The sequence below is a fragment of the Mustela lutreola genome, chromosome 17 (assembly GCF_030435805.1).
Source record: "Mustela lutreola isolate mMusLut2 chromosome 17, mMusLut2.pri, whole genome shotgun sequence".
In the NCBI taxonomy this organism is placed as follows: Eukaryota; Metazoa; Chordata; class Mammalia; order Carnivora; family Mustelidae; genus Mustela; species Mustela lutreola.
In genome coordinates, this window is record NC_081306.1 from 7,164,115 (window position 1) to 7,182,008 (window position 17,894).

The 17,894-nt window shown below is 36.0% G+C and overlaps 1 protein-coding gene and 1 pseudogene across 1 annotated transcript in view; one reads left to right on the forward strand and one right to left on the reverse strand.

The window, feature by feature from the left end:
- LOC131819762 (phospholipid-transporting ATPase ABCA3-like) overlaps positions 1 to 17,894 on the reverse strand; it is a 187,998-nt gene that overhangs the window by 119,673 nt on the left and 50,431 nt on the right. Inside the window, exons 12-13 of the mRNA XM_059155049.1 lie at positions 12,381 to 12,498; positions 1,151 to 1,305 (exon numbers count right to left, since the gene is read on the reverse strand). Coding sequence (XP_059011032.1) covers positions 1,151 to 1,305; positions 12,381 to 12,498 — 273 coding nt within the window. The remainder of the gene's footprint in view (positions 1 to 1,150; positions 1,306 to 12,380; positions 12,499 to 17,894) is intronic.
- LOC131820239 (U2 spliceosomal RNA) lies at positions 984 to 1,151 on the forward strand (annotated as a pseudogene).

The following is a 17,894-nucleotide window of genomic DNA, read 5'->3' on the forward strand; positions in this document are numbered from 1 at the left end:
AAATGAAAAGACAAACTACAAAAATAGGAAAGTGTTTGCAAAGTACATTATCCAACAAAGGACATATATCCAGAATATATAAAGAACTATAAAAAATTAAGTAACAAAATTAACCCAGATTTTAAAAGTGTACAAAGGGCCTTTCATCAAAGAGGGTATAAATGGGAAATAATCATGTGAAAGATAATCAACACCATTAGCCATTCATGAAATGCAAATTAAAGCCAGGAGGATATATATCTATACATCTACTAGAATGGTTAAAATGCTAAGATGTAAAGGGGTGCCTCGGTGGCTCAGTTGGTTAAACATCTGACTCTTGATTTCAGCTCAGATCATGACCTCAGGGTCATGAAACTGAACCCCATGTCGAGCTGTGCACTGAGTGTGGAGTCTGCTTGAAAGTCTCTCTCTCCCTCTCCCTCCCCCATCCCTGCTTGAGCTCTCTCTCCCTTTCAAAAAAAGGTATTAAAAAGTATTACAATACCAAATTCTGGCAAGGATACAGAGCAATTGAAATCTTCCTGCATTGCTGGTAGGGGTGCAAAATGGTTCAGTCACTCCAGTGACTATACAGAAACTATATAGTTTCTTATAAAGTTAAACACTTACAATATGATCCTGTAATCTTATTCTGAGAGAAATGGAAAATTATGTTTACACACAAAAAACTTCACATGAAATTCAGAGCAGCTTTGTTCATACTCAAAATGTAAACAATCCAAGTGTCCTTTAATTGGTGTACTGCATTACGTCTAAATATGAAATACTACCCAACAATGAAAAGAAACGTATACTGATCATACAAGTATGGATGGATCTTGAAGGCGTTATGCTCTGTGTAAGGAGCTAATCTTTTAAGGTTACATACCATATGATTCCACTTATATGGTATTCTCAATAAGACAAGACACTAGTGATTAGGATAGACCAGTGATTACCAGGGTGGGATAGGGACAACTACAAAGGAACAGCACGAGGGAATCGCTTCTCAGCCTTTTGGCTAAGATCAAGTGTAGGAATAGCATGAGGGAGTGTTTTGGAATAATGAAAATATTCTCTGGTGCTAGCTGAATGTTAAACTTCACATGTCTATATATCAAAAGAGAAAATAAATATACTGTATAGTTTTAAAACATTTCTGACTCACCACAGAGTAGAAAAAAAGGTGTTCTGAAAGTGTCAAGTCATTAAACAACATGTCATGTTGTGGACAGAAGCCCAAGTTTTTTCGAATCTCAATTATGTTCTCTGAGATGTCAAATCCATGAATATAAACATTTCCTCTAGTTGGAGGGTAACAACCTGTGATTAAGCAGAAGACATAAAAGAAGCTGAGCATTGGTGAGAGAGCATTATAAGACATTGTAAATTAGTATCTTAAAATTCAGCCTGCTTGCAGATTACTCAAAAGAATTACTATCTCCTACAGAATAGTTTAAGAAAATATCAATAATTACACCTAGATATTGGGATAAGCTATCTTTTTTTTTATTTTCTGCTTTTGTATACAAATTTTCTACAATGGATAAGGATTATATTGATAATAAAAACATAAATAATTTGCTATACTCTAATACATTCTCATTGCAATTAGACTTTACTGTATTTGTGGATCAAAATAGGTACTGTGTAGATGTTATGACATAATATTGAGGCTCCTGGGTGGCTCAGTCAGTTGAGTCTCTAATTCTTGATTTTGACTCAGGTCATGATTCTGGGGTCCTGAGTTTGGACCCCATATTGGGCTCCTCACTCAGCAGGGAGTCTGCTTGCCTTGTCTCCCTGTGCCCCTCCCCCTGCATCTGCATCTCTCTAAGATAAGTAAATGTATCTAAAAAAAAAAAAAAGAAAAATATAAGATTAGGATTATTTAACTTTTGTCTTCAAGAAATTTAAATACTAATAACAAAATGTCCAGATTTGTGGGCAACATTTTTTTTTTTTTTGTGGGCAACAATTTGATAACATGTAAAAAAAAAAAACTATAAGACCATTTAAATCCTATAAATCATTTATCTTGTTTAAAAATATACATTCTTTTTAAAACTTGAAACAGAGTTGACATAAAATATATTAGTTTCCAGTGTACAACATAATGATTTGATATTTGCATATATCAAAAAATGATTATACAATGTCTAGTTAGCATATCACCATACACAATTATAATATTTTTCTTGTGATGAAGACTTTTAGGATCTACTCTCTTAGCAACTTTCAAATATATGAAACAGTAAAATTAACTATAGTCATCATGCTGTATGTTATATCCCATAACTTATTTATCTTATAACTGGAAATTTGTAACTTTTGATCACCTTCACTCATTTATTAGCCCAGTCCCCATCTGTTGACTCTGGCAACGACCAATCTGTTCTTTATATCTGTGAATTTTTTTTTCTTTGTAAATTCTACATATAAGTGAGACTATACAGTATTTGTCTTTCTCCAACTTATTTCACTTAGCATAATGAACTTAAGGTCCATCCATTTAGTCACAAACAACAAGAGTTCCTTCATCCTTATGGCTGAATAATAATGCATATTAATAATAATAATAATATAATAATAATAATAATAATAATGCATCTTAACTATTCATTAGCTGATGACAACTTGCATTTCTAACACATTCCCAGGTGATATTAATGATGTTGCTGGTCAGAGGACCAGACTTTGAGGACATTGAGTTAGGATACAGGCTAAACTGCTATTATCAAAGAGGCCACAAAGAAGTTTTAAAAAGATAGAAATTTTGAATTCATATGATAATCCCAAGGCAAAAAATCCAGGTCGGTAGGAAGATCAACTCCACATTTTTTTTAAATCCATTCATCTACTGAAGGACACTTAGGTTGCTTCCATACCTTGGTTATTATAAATAATGCCACAAACAAACATGGGAGCAGATAACTCTTTATTTGTGTTTTCATTTCCTTCAAGTAAATACCCAGAAATGGAACTGCTGAATCATATGGTAGTTTTATGTTTAATTTTTTGAGGAAACTTCATACTGTTCTCCATAGTGGCTGCACCAATTAACATTTCCACAAACAGTGCACAAGGGTTCCCTCTTCTCCACATCCTTCTCAGCACTTGTTATTTCTCGGCATTTTGAAAACAGCCATTCTAACAGGTATCAGGTGGTATCTCATTGTGGTTCTGATTTATATTTCCCCCATGGTAAGTGATGTTGAGTCTCTTTTCATGTACTTGTTAGCCATCTAGCTTTCTGCTCTTGAAAAATGTCTATTCAAATCCTTTGTCCATTTTTTATTTTATCTATTTATTTATTTATTTTTAATTTTATTTATTTATTTGAGAGAGAGCGTGAGCAAGGAGAAGGTCAGAGGGAGAAGCAGACTCCCCATGGAGGTGGGAGCCCGATGCGGGACTCGATTCCAGAACTCCAGGATCATGACCCAAGCTGAAGGCAGTTGTCCAACCAACTAAGCCACCCAGGCGCCCCTTTTGTCCATTTTTTAAATTGGATTTTTTTTTTTTTTTTGCTATGAGTCACATGAGTTCTTTATATATTTTGGATATTAACACCTTACCAGACATGATTTGCAAATATTTTCTCCTATTCAGTGGGTAACTTTTCATTTTATTGTTTTCTTTGCTGTGAAGCTTTTTAGTTTGATGTAGCCCTACACTTATTTATCACTGCTTTTTGTTGCCTTGTTTTTGGTGTCAAATCCCCAAAATCATCTCCAAGATTGAGGTCAAAGAGTCTACTGTATGCCTGTATTTTCATCTAGGAGTTTTGTGGTTTCAAGTCTTACATGTTAATGTCTTTGAGCCACTTTGAGTTGATTTTAGTATATGGTATGAGAGTGGTACAGTTTTCCCAACACCATTTATTGACAGGACTGTCTTTCTCCATTGTATTCTTGGCTCCTTTATTGTAAATTAACTGATCATATATGCATGCATTTATTTTTAGGCTCTCTATACTGTTTCACTGTTCTGTGTCTGTTTTTATGTCAATACCATACTATTTTTGATGACTAGCTTTGTAACATAGTTTGAAATAAGGAAGCTTGATGCTTATACCTTCTCTAGATTGCTTTGACTATTTAGGGACTACTGCAGTTCCATACAAATTTTAAGACTGTCTGTTCTATTTCTGTGAAAAATGCCATTAAAATTTTGATGGGATTTGCACTGAACTTGTAGATTGTTTTGGGTAACAATATTAACAATATTGTTACTAATGGAGTATCTTCCACTTATTTATGTCTTATTCACTCCTTTTCATGTCTTATAGCTTTCAGTGTACAGGTGCTTCACCCCCTTGGTTAATTTTGCTCCTAGGTATTTTGTTCTTTTTGATGTAATTATATGTGGTGTTTTCTTCTTTCTTTCTTTCTTTTATTTTTGAGAGAGAGAAAACACAAGCCGGGAGGGAGGGGTAGAGGGAGAGGGAAAGAAAATCCCCAAAAGGCTCAATGCTCAGTACAAGCCCAATGCAGGGCTTGATATCACAACCCTGAGATCATGACCTGAACTGAAATCAAGAGTCAGATGCTTAACCAACTGAGCCACCCAGGCACATCTCTGACAGTTTATTTGTGTATAGAAACACAATGGATTTTTGTAGACAGACTTTATGTCCTGCAACTTTACTGAATTAATAGTTACAAAAGTTTTTTAGTGGAATCTTTATAGTTTTTTATATATATTATGTCATCTGTAAATATTTTTTTCCTTTTTGATTTTGATGCTTTTATTTCTTTTTCTTGCCTAATTGATAATTGTGTTAAATAAAAGAGGCAAGAGTGGGCATCCTTGTATTATTCCTGATTTTAGAGGAAAAGCTTTTAGCTTTTTACTATTGAATATGATGTTAGCTGCAGGCTTGTCATATATGGCTTTTGTTATATATGTTAAGTATGTTCTCTCTATGCCCAGTTTGTTTAGAGTCTTTAAGTGGATGTAGAATTTTGTTAAATGTTTTTCTGCATCTATTGAGGTGCAGAAAAAGACTATAAATAAGACTATTTATAGTCTTAAGATATATTTTTGAAAATTATATTTAAAAATATACTCCAGGGGCACCAGGGTGGCTCACTGAGTTAAAGCCTCTGCCTTCGGCTCAGATCGTGATCCTGCAGTCCTGGGATGGAGCCCCACATCCGGCTCTCTGCTCTGCAGGGAGCCTGCTTCCCCTTCCCCTTTCTTGGAACTCCTGGGTGGCTTGGTCTGGTAGGCTGCTGCCTTTAGCTCAGGTCATGATGCCAGAGTCCTGGGATCAAGCCCCACATCTTGCTCTCTGCTCTGCAGGGAGCCTGCTTCCCCTTCTTTCTCTCTGCCTGCATCTTTGCCTACTTGTCATCTCTGGCAAATAAATAAATAAAATCTAAAAAGAATTTTTTTAAATACATTCCAAAGTGGAAAAGTCTTTCAAAAACATCTAAATAAGGCTACTTATTTAGCATTGATGGTAAATGCTAAAAAAAATTAAAAAGAAAATGACAAGTTAACAACCGCATATTAATTTAAAAGACTACTATATGGCTATTAAAAAGAATTCTATGTAACTACTAAAAATACAATGTGGCCTTGGAAATAATATATATACAGACTACATCACAAAAGGAAATTTCAATATGTTATGTTCTTTAAAAACTAAACACAAACTATCATGTTACATAGTAATAACATTAATATTTTATAAACAATTAAGAAAGATTTATTGAAAAGATGTGAAAAATTTAGAATTTTACTTTCATTAGGTTCCTTCCTTCTCATATCATTACTCAAATTCTTACATTTTAAGGTGTTTTAAATGACAATGATAGTGGAATATCAGGGAAGTAAAAAAGCACTTGTTTTTGTATACAAAGAAAAAAAAAGCAAAAACTACCAGAATCAACTTGCTAAACTCAGAAAAGTATTCAAAGGTTTGCAGCAACGCAATACTTAATCAAGAAAAAGATGAAGACCTTGATGAGCACTGAGTAATATATGGGACTATTGAATCACTGTATTGTACAGCTAAAACTAATATAGCACTGTATGTTAACTACTGTGGAATTAAGATTGAAAAAGGACTACACTTATTGTGATGAGCACTGAGTGACATAGGGAATTGTTGAATCATTATTACCTAGCAAAACTGTCTTTCAAAAATGAAAGAATAACAAGAAATTAAGACTACCAGACAAACAAAAGTTGAGAGTTCATTACTAGGAGACCTCCATTACAAGAAATGTTAAGAGTTCTTCAGGATGAAACATAAAGATGCTAAATGGTAATATGAAAGCATATTAAAATATAAAACTCATTGTAAAGGTAAATAATGTAGACAAATACAGAACACTATAATGCTATGGTGAGTATAATACATGTAAAATAGTGGTGAGTAAATCACTCATTTTTTGTATAAAAATTAAAAGACAAAAGTATTAAAATACTATACATATAAAAATGTTCATCAGCATACAACATAAAAAAGATGTCAATTGTGACATTAACATAAAGCATGTTCATGTGGAAGAAATAAAATTGAGTTCTGTTTGTGATTGAAGGTCAGTTGTTACTAATTTAAATAGAATATTATAACTATAAAATATTTTATGTAAGTTCCAAGGTAACCATAAAGAAAATACCTACAGAATAAACATAAAACACAAAGAGAAACAAATCAAAGTATGTAATATAAGATAATATATATAATATATATATATGTATAAGATAAATATATATATATTTATGAAAGAAAAAAGTAGAGGACAAAAGAACTATAGAAAAGACAATTTTAAAAATGGCAATGGTGAGCCCTTCCCTATTAATAACTACTTTAAGTTTAAATGAAAAGACCTAAAAAGATATAGAGTGGCCAAAATGGATAAACTAACAATGCCTAACTATAATGCTCTCTACAAGGACCTTTACTTTTTATTTTATTTAAATTCAATTAGCCAAGGTATAGTAGTACATCATTAGTTTTTGATATAATGTTCATTACTTGAGTGTATCACCCAGTGCTCATCAAATCACATGCCCTCTTTAACGCCCATCACCCAGCTACCTCACCCTTCCATATACCTCCCTTTCCACAACCTTCAGTTTGCTTCCTGGAGTCAAGAGTCTCATGTGGTTTATCTCCCTCTCTAATTTCTTCCCAGTTTCCCCCCCTCACCCCTTTCATCCTCTGCATTATTCCTTATGTTCCACACTAGTGAAACCATGTAATTGTCTTTCTCTGGTTGACTTATTTCACTTAGCATAATCCCCTCTAGTTCCATCCATGTCAATGTAAATGGTAGATATTCATCCTGATGTCTAAGTTATATTCCAGTGTATAAATACACCATATCTTCTTTATCCATTCATCTGTTGAAGGACATCTCAGCTCCTTCCACAGTTTGGCTATTGTGGGCATTGCTGTTATGAACATTGGGGTACTGGTGCCCACTGTATCTATGGGTTAAATACTCCAAAGTAGTCATAGTGCAACTGCTCTGTCATAGGGTAGCTCTATTTTTAATGACCTGAGGAACCTCCATATTGTTTACTAGAGTGACTGTACCAGCTTGCATTCCCATCAACAGTGTAAGAGGTCTCCCCTTTCTCCAAATCCTAACCATCACTTGTTATTCTACAAGGAACTTTAGATTTAAGGACATATATAAGCAAAAAAGGAAGGCATGAGAAAAGATATTCATGAGAGAGAGAACAGTATTATATAACGGTTATATCACATAATAAATAATTAAAGTTACAGAAAGATATAACAATTATAAATATATGTGTCCAACATTAGAGCACCTACATATATTAAGTAAACATTGGCAGAGCTACAGGGAAGATTACATAGTAGCAGTATTATATTACATGGAGACTTCAATATCACACTTTCAATAATGGATAAGACATCTAGACAGATAATCAATGATGAAACAGAAGTGAACAACACTAGGGACCAAATGGATCTAATAAGCATTCTAACAGCAGAAAATATACATCTTTTCAAATGCACATAAAACATTCTCCAGGATATATCATATGTTAAGTGACAAAGTATCATACACAATTTTAAGTTGTAAATAACAAATTTAAGACTCAAGTCATATGCCGAGTATCTTTTCAAACCACAATGGGATGAAACCAGGAAGCAAAAGAATAAAAATTTAAAAATTCATAAATGTGGAAATTAAACATAACATTCCTGGAAAACAAATTGTTCAAAAAATGGGGGAAAAAGGAAAGTTAGAAAATATTTTGAGACAAATAAAAAGGAAAATACAAAATATTAAAACCTATGGAATATAGCAAAAACAGCACTAAAAAAGTAGTTAATACTGATAAGTGTTCATTATAAAATAAAAAAGGTAAAAAATACACATCCTAACTTTACATCTCAAAAAACTAGAAAAATAACTAATTCCAAGGTTTGCAGAAGGAAGGAAATAAAAATATTACCAAAAAATAACCAAAGTGACTCTTAATCTCACGAAACAAACTGAGGGTTGCCGGGGGGAGGGGGTTTGGGATAAGGGGGTGGGATTATGGACATTGGGGAGGGTATGTGATTTGGTGAGTGCTGTGAAGTGTGTAAACCTGGTGATTCACAGACCTGTACCCCTGGGGATAAAAATATATGTTTATAAAAAATAAAAAATTAAAAAAAAAAAAAAAAAAAAAGAAGTGGTAATTGAGCTGAGCCTCGAAGAATCAATAAGATTTCAATGGGCACTTGGCTTACATTAGGCTGATTTTTTAATGCTTATTATCTGGCTACATATTGCCAAAGGTGTAACAGCTTTCTTAATGGGTATAAACTGCCTAATTTAATCCTTAGCTCCACACAGAAAGAGAGATTATTTAAACCCATAGTCTGGCTCAATCAGTGAGTTAAATGCTGCAATTCTAAGGGGTCATTTGTTCAAATAATGCAATACTGAATTATGCAAGTGGCCCTAATAGTTCCACACATGGACACTGGTATGACATTCTGGAAGGAGAGAACATTAGTGCAGTGAGAGGATCTCTGTCTTACGCATGTATGCATGCGTGCACACACACGCGCGCGCACACACACACACACATAACATACACAGAGTCTAGTTAACTTTGGAGCTTTGTACATGGCATCTAACACTTGTACGGCACACCTTCTGGGTGAAGAAGAGATTCAAGGACTTGAACTCTTAACGCAAAGCAGAAAATCCCTCAGTGGAGCAGATCTCAATTCAAACAAAGGTGTGTTTTTATTTGAGACAAATAAGGAAATGATTGAAACCAGGACTGTCTCCTGCGTTTACAAACAGGCAGCTCTATAGAAGGATCCCACCAGGTGGCTCTCCTGCCTGCCTCAAAGTCTCCACCATCTGTTGAAATGTATCAGCACTGGAACTTAATTTCCTTCAGTTAGGGTTTAATCACTATTAAAATGTTTTAGACTTTCTGAGAAAAAGGTTTTGATAGAAAGGATTTTGAGACTGCAGGAACTTGAACATAAAAGGATTCAGAAGTAAAAGGCAGTTGACTCTGAAGATAAACCTTGCCGGGGCACGTGGGTGGCTCAGTCAGTTAAGTGGCTGCCTTAGCTCAGGTCATGATCCTCGGGTCCTCGGATCGAGCCCCACAGCGGGCTCTCAGTTCAGTGTAGAGCCTGTTTCTCCCTCTCCCTGCCTCTCAGCCTACTTGTGTTCTGTCAAATAAATTAATAAAATATTTAAAAAACAAACAAACAAACAAAAAAAATAACCAAAATGGAGACTAGAAAAATAGTAAAAGAAATCACTGAAAGTAAGGTTGGTTTTTAAAAAGAGAAACATAATTGACAAACCTAGTCTAGGTTTGTCAATTCATAGTGCATACAGTGGCTCACTTGATATTCCATAAGTCATTTAGGCTTCTTCACTTTTCTTCATTCTTTTTTCTTTTCACTCCTCTGACTTAATAATTGCAAATAGCCTATCTTCAAGTTTGCTAGTTCATTTTCCTACCTGCTCAACTCTGATGTTGAAACCCTCTAATAAAAATTTTCAAATTAGTACTTACATTTTCCATATTCAGGATTTGTGTGGGTTTTTAAAAAATTACTTCTACCTCTATTAGGATTTTGTTTATGCATAGTTTTCCTCATTTCATTTTGTTGTCTGTGTTCTCTTTTAGGTTACTGAAAATCTTAAAATGACTTTTTGCCAGGTAATTCAGAGATCTGTGTTTCTTTAGGGTCATGTTCTAGTGCTTTATTTTGTTACTTTGGGGCTGGTTTCCGTGTGTGTGTGTGTGTGTGTGTGCGCGCGCGTGCGCGTGTTTTGTATGCCTTGTATTTCGTTGATATTTAAATATTTAAAAACAGACATCTCTCATAGTATTTATGGACTAGCTTCATGCATGGGAAGTCCTTCACCCATCACCTCAGGTTTTGGGACCTTAAAATATTTTCTGGGGATGGGTCTTTGGGGTTTTGCATATGTTTTCATTCTGCTATATACGGCCGCTCCAAACTATCTTAATTTCCTTAAGCATCTTGGTGATTTTGTTTCTTTTGTAGTTCTCTGCATATTTTCTGTTGCTTCCTTGGCATCTGAGTAGGGAATTGCACATTTCCTGCTGCCTTAAAATACTTTAAAGTGCTGCAGCATTTGCCTGTGTTTTCCTGTGACTTCCAAACTGTCATCCATAATACATTGCCACTCCCATTAGTTCTCCATTAGGCAAAGCAGAAACCAGTCCCTTGGGCAGTCCCTAGACAAGCCAGAACATTGGATAGAAGTTCTAGTCTTTTCTTTCTGTCCCAAGGGAGTAGCTTGGAATTGGCGCATTTCCTCCTCATTGTGCCATGACATGCTAGTAGAGGAGTTGGGGTGAGAAAACGCCATAAGGTTCCTGCCCTTTTTGGTATTTGACATGCATACATATGCATGCTGCAGCATCCAAACTTGTTTTTGGAGTTTCTAAAAAGGTATGTTTGTCTGCATATTATTGTTAACTTAGTGTCTCTATGGGGAGGAGGGTCTGGAGCTTCCGAGTTCACCATATTTCTGATGTGACTCTCACTTCCTGCTTCTAAGTTACCTCTATCTTCATTTAGTCTTGTTTAATTGCTGTAAGCCTTTTCCTGTTTCCCGAGTTCTGGCAAAATTGATTCTGACATTTTGTGCTTGTTTGTATATACCTTGCCTATGAAGGGACCAGAACCTGGAGTTACCATCTCTGAGAATTTGCTCCTAATGGTTGCTTCTGAGCTCATTCTTGGTGTATGAATAGGATTTCAATAGGTGGACTGATGGTTCAGGCACTCCCATGGAGAGAAAGGGCATGACCATATACAGATGGAAAAGTGCATTATATGTGTTCTGTCATTACATGTAGAACATGGTTGTGTTCCAAGATAACATGTAAAGCATATCAACTATATATAATGCATATATTATCGTGAGGTTAATGACAATTCAGATCATAACCTTGTGATACTACCTAGGTAGCCATGTTGTTAAGAAGAGGTTTAAAAGAGACCTAGAGGAAATCAGTTCAAATATATAAAATAGCAGAGAATGCAGGTAGTGTCTGTCCTTCCTGAGCTAGTTTTGGCATCATTTTAGTTTCAAAGGGGAGGTTGTTATATTTCAACTACTAGGCTCAGCCCTGTTCCAGCCTCTAGAACCTATGCTAACCTCATACACAACATGGGATTCATGATTCTAGTTGTCCATAGTACTCCTTATCTATCCATTCTTCCCTTTTGGTGAATGCAGTGTGTCTAACATATAAACTTATATAAAATATTCTCCCATGGCTTCTTATTGCAGTCAGCATAAATTCTAATCTTCATAGCACGGCTTCCCTCAAACCTTTCATGATTTGACCACTTGATTATTCCTCTAGCTTTACCTTTTGCTATTATTCAGATTCTATCTCTGATCTAGTCAGTTCCCTCCTTTCAAGTCTCCTAGTCTTTGCTGTGTCTATAATATTCTTTGGTTCCATTCATGGACCTTTAGATATCCTATTTGTCTCAGATTTGATGATACTTCCCTTTTTCTCACCACCCCCAAGACAGGTTATGTTGCATTCTGTTAGGTGAACAGCATCCCACATATAACATCTCCTTTTACACTTATGATGTTAGTTTCAAGTTTCTTTCCTCTATCTCCACCAGCGTACAAAATTGAGGGTAACAACCCTGTAATCATCACTGTATTACCAATTCCTATAAAAGGATAGGCATATAAGTATTTTCATTGAATAAATGAATCAATTTATTACATTACCAAGGGCATCTTGGTTGTAAATAATTAAAGTGTAATAAAAACCGCAACACTGAAATAACAACATACTCAATACCACAAGGTGCTGATTGGTTTGAAGCCTTAGAAGGAACCTGACTTCTGCTCTAAACAGAAATAAATACATACCTATGAGAAGAGACAAGACTGTGGTTTTTCCTGCCCCATTTTGTCCTAGAAGAATAGTGATTTGCCCCTTATATAAATTCAAAGACATGTTGTTTACTACTACTTTGTCACCAAATTCCTGTGAGATAAAAGAAAGAATTGTTATCTGTCACTATCACTTATGAAAGACAAAACACTCACATACTCTACCCTTAGAAGAAACAACATTATAAAACAGGTGAAGATAGGAGGTACAGGTTTCCAGTTATGCAAGTCATGGGCATGAAAGGTATAGTACAGAGGATATGGTCAATGGTACTATAACAGCATTGTAGGGTGACAGGTGGTAGTTTGCTGGTGGTGAGTGCAACATAACATACACACTTGTCAAATAACTATGTTGTCCACCTGAAGCTAATGTAACACTATGAGTCAACTATAGTTCAACAAAGAAGTAAAAAAAAAAAAAAAAAAAAAAAAGCAACCTTATACTACCAACTTGTGAAAAAAGATAATGTGAACAATGAACAACATTTGTAGGTCACTGAGTTTATATATTAGGCAAAATAGGTATGATCTGGTAAGGAAAATGGAGGCCCTTCTATAGTCTATGTTGGAAGAGTGTAATATAGTAATTACGGGCTTACTCAATTGTAGTAAGAGCTAGGAAACTTCATAGAAGTTGCCACTGATGCCATGATTTCAGCCAGAAGTTTGGTGATTCACAAGAGCATGCCCGGAAATTCTTGAGATTCTAAGCAGAATTAATACATTTACTAATTTCTGAAGCTGTTTCAAAAAATAGAAATGGAAGGAACACTTTCAAACTCTATGAGGCCAGCATTACCTTGATCCCAAAACCAGACAAAGACCCTGCCAGAAAGAAAAATTATAGAGCAATATCCCTGATAAACATGGATGCCAAAATTCTCACTAAAATACTACCCAGTAGGATCCAACACTATATTAAAAAGATTATTCACCATGACCAGATGGGATTATTCCTGGGATGCCAGGGTAGTTTCACATTTGCAAATCAATCAATATGATACACCACATTAATAAAAGAAAGTACAAGAACCATATGATCCTCTCAACTGATGCAGAAAAAGCATTTGATAAAATACAGCATCCTTTCTTGATTAAAATTCTTCAAAATATAGGGATAAAGGGAACATACCTCAATATCATAAAAGCCATCCATGAACAGCCCACAGCAAATATCATTCTCAATGGGGGAAAATCTGAGAGATTTTCCCTAAGGTCAGGAACATGACAGGGATGCCTACTCTCACCACTGCTGTTCAACACAATACTAGAAGTCCTAGCCTCAGCAATCAGACAATGAAAAGAAATAAAAAGCAAACTGGCAAAGAAAAACTCAAACTTTTTCACTCTTCGAAGATGGCATGATACTTCATGTGGAAAATCCTAAAGACTCCACTTCAGCAACATGTCAGGATAAAAAAATCAAGACAGAACTCAGCTGCATTTCTTTTTTTTTCCCATTTTATTTCTTTTCACTGTTCTAAAATTCATTGTTTATACACCAAACCCAGTGCTCCATGTAATATGTGCCCTCCATAATACCCACCACCAGGTGCACCCATCCCTCAATCTTCCTCCCCTCCAAAACCCTCAGTTTGTTTCTCAGAGTCCACAGTCTCTCATGATTTGACTCCCCCTCAGACTTCCCCCATCTCACTTCTCTCCATCTCCCAATGTCCTCCATGTTATTCCTCATGCTCCACAACTAATTACAACTTTAATAGACTTTGGCTTCTAGAAATGACATAGGAAGTGATTATTATAAACTTTCTCCCACTTTTTTACTCCCCTAAATAAAAATTTGTTATAGGACTTCCCCCCCACCTTATTTATGGAGTCATCTTATCTATTAAAAGATATGATAAGCATAGAAATTGTAAGAATATATTTTTATCCATGTTCATCAGGGATATTGGTCTGTAATTATCCTCTGAGAGGGGATTTTCTCTGGTTTGGGGATTAAGGTAATGCTGGCTTCATAGAATGAAATTGGAAGTTTTCCCTCCATTTCTACTTTTTGGAACAGTTTCAGAAGAATTTCTGTACACTAACAATGTGATTGAAGAAACAGAAGCGAAGGAATTGATCCTATTTACAATTGCAGCAAAACTCATAAGAGATACCTAGGAATAAACCTAACCAAAGAAATAAAGGATATATACTCTAGAAACTATAGAACACTTATGAAAGAAATTGAGGAAGACACAAAAAGATGGAAAAGCACTCCATGCTCATGGATTGGAAAAATTAACATTGTGAAAATGTCTATAGTACCCAGAGCAATCTACACATTCAGTACAATTCCTATCAAAATTCCATTGGCATTTTTCACAGACCTGGGACAAACAATCCCCAAATTTATATGGAACCAGAAAGGATACCAAATAGTCAGGAGAATGTTGAAAAAGAAAACCAAAACTGGGGGCATCACGTTGCCTGACTTCATCCTATATTGCAAAGCTGTTATCATTAAAACAGCATGGTACTGGCACAAAACAGGCACATAGATCAATGGAACAGAACAGAGAGCCAAGATATGGACTCTCAACTAATTTTTAACAAAGCAGGAATGAATATCCAATGGAAAAAAAAGACAGTCTCTTCAATAAGCGGTGCTGGGAAAATTGGACAGCCACAAAGAGAAGAATGAAACTGAATTACTTTCTTCCATCGTATGCAGAGATAAACTCAAAATGGATGAAAGACTTCAGTATGGGAAAGGAATCCATCAAAATTCTAGAGGAGAACACAGGCAGTCACAGCAATTTCTTGCAATACACATCTCTAAAGGCAAAGGAAACAAAAGCAAAACTAAAGTATTTGGACCTTATCAAGATAAAAACTTCTGCACAGCAAAGGACATAGTCAACAAAACTAAAAGGTAACCTATGGAATGGAAGAAGATATTTACAAATGACAGTACAGAGGGCTGGTATCCAAGATCTTTAAAGAACTTCTCAAAATCAACATCTGGAAAACAAAAAATCCAGTCAAAGAATGGGCAGAAGACATGAACAGACACTTCTCCCAAGAATACATACAAATGGCCAAAGACACATGAAAAAATGCTCCATATTACTTGTCATCAGGAAAATACATATCAAAACTACAATGACATACCACCTTACACCAGTTAGAGTGGCAAAAATTAACAAGTCAGGAAACAACAAATGTTGGAAAGGTTGTGGAGAAAGGTGACCTCTCTTACACTGTTGGTAGGAATGCAAGCTGGTATAGCCACTCTGGAAAACAGTATGGAGTTTCCTCAGGATGTTCAAAATAGAGCTACCCTACGACTCAGCAATTGCACTACTGGGTATTTACCCCCAAAATACAGATGTAGTGAAAGAAGGGGCACATGCACCCCAATGTTCATAGCAGCAATGTCTACAATAGCCAAACTGTGGAAGGAGCTGAGATGTCCTTCAACAGATGAAACGATTAAGAAGATGTGGTTCAGATATAGAATGGAGTATTAGTCAGCCATCAGAAAGGATGACTACCTACCATTTACATTGATATGAATGGAACTACAGGGGATTATGCTAAGTGAAATAAGTTAAGGAGAGAAAGACAGTATCATATGGTTTCACTCATATGCAGAATATAAGGAATAGTGTAGAGTATTGCAGGGACAAGGAGAAAAAACTGATTGGGAAGAAATCAGAGAGGGACACAAACCATGACTCCAGGAAACAAACTGATGGTTGTGGAAAGGGAGTTGAGTGCGGGGATGGGGTAACTGGTTGATGGGCAGTAAGGAGGTCATGTGAAGTGATGAGCACTGGGTGTTATATGCAACTAATGTATTACTGAACTTTACAAGAAAAGCTACTAATGTATTATTTGTTGGCTAACTGAATTTAAGGTAAGAGGAAAAGAAGATAAAAACTAAAAAGAAACATAACTTATAGTGATAAAAACTAATTTCTAAAATGAAAATATAATGCATGATATATACAAATGCAGGTTAGATGCTGCAAAAGAAAAAAGAAAAAGAGGAGAGAGGCAAGATGGTGGAGGAGTAGCCAACTGATAGGACATCAGGTCTCAGGAGTTCAGCTACATAGTTATCAAACCATTCTGAATACCTACAAACTCAAACTCAACAGGAGATGGAAGAGCAGAGCAGAAATTCTAGGAACAGAAAATCGATCACTTTCTGGAAAGTAGGATATGTGGAAAAGTGAATCTAAAGCTACAGCAAGATAGACCATGGTGGGAGGGGCTGGCTCCCAGCAAGCAGTAGAGCAGCACAGCACAAAATCAGAAATTTTAGAAGTCTACTCCACTGAGGGACATCAATCTAGAGGGTAACCGGGGGTGGAACACTTGTGGAGATAGTATGGTCTCAGGTCCCGCGGGGTCACAGAAAGAACGGGAATTTCTGAGTGTGGCAGAACTCCCAGGCATCAGAGCAGGGAAGCCGACTACAGAGACAGAGCCGAGGAGTGAGCTTTCAGATCAGGGTTACATTAAGCCATGATCCAAGGCACAGTCGGGCCACTGTTCTTCGAGAAGAGACCCCACAAGGGACAGATCCAGGGAGATTCACCTTCCTCCTCTGGGAGGAGCAGTGTGGCAGGAATCTCCTGGGTTTGGAGACTCCAAACAGGGCTGTGCACCAGAGATAGAAACACTCAGTCACAGGCTGGGTGAGCACAGAACATGGCCGGAGACCAGGGAGACAGGAGTGATTGATGGCTTATCTCTGAGCACACTGAGGAGTGGGACCCTAAGCTCGGCTCCTCCAGACCAGAAATTAGAAGGCCACCATTTTCATTCCTGTCCTCCAGAGCTTTATGGAAAGTATTCAGGGAACAAAAGCTCCTGAGACCAAACCCAAGCAGATTACTTAGCCTAGCCCCTGGCAAGGGTGGTGCAATTCTGCCTGGGGCAAAGACATTTGAGAATCACTGCAACAGGCCCCTCCTCCCAGAAGATTACCAAGAAAATCCAGCCAAGACCAAACTCACCAATCAAGGAGAAGAGCAGAACTCCAGAGCTAAGGGGAAAGCAATGCAAACAATTCATGGCTTTTTCCCCATGATCCTTTAGTCTTGCAAAGTTAATTTTTTTCTTATTTTATTTTTCTTATTCCTTTTTTTAAACTTTCCTCTTTTAACATTTTTTAACTAGTTTATCTTAACAATACCTTTCTTAAGAAAAAAATAAGTCATTATTATAGTTCTATTTTATCCCTTCATTGTATTAAACCTTATTTTTTGTATACATATAGGTTTTTTCTAAAAAGTTTTGGGATACAAATTCTTCTAATAGATCAAAATATACCCTAAATTAAGCACAGAGTTTTGTTCTGGTCTCCTGCCTGAGCACATGCACTCCTCTTTTTTTTCTTTTCCAATTTACCTTATCAATCCCTTTTTTAGAATTTTTTAAAATTTTTCATCTTTATAGTCATATTCCATCCCTTCAATGTATTTACCCTTATTTTTGGTGTGTGCATATATGTGTGTACACACACAC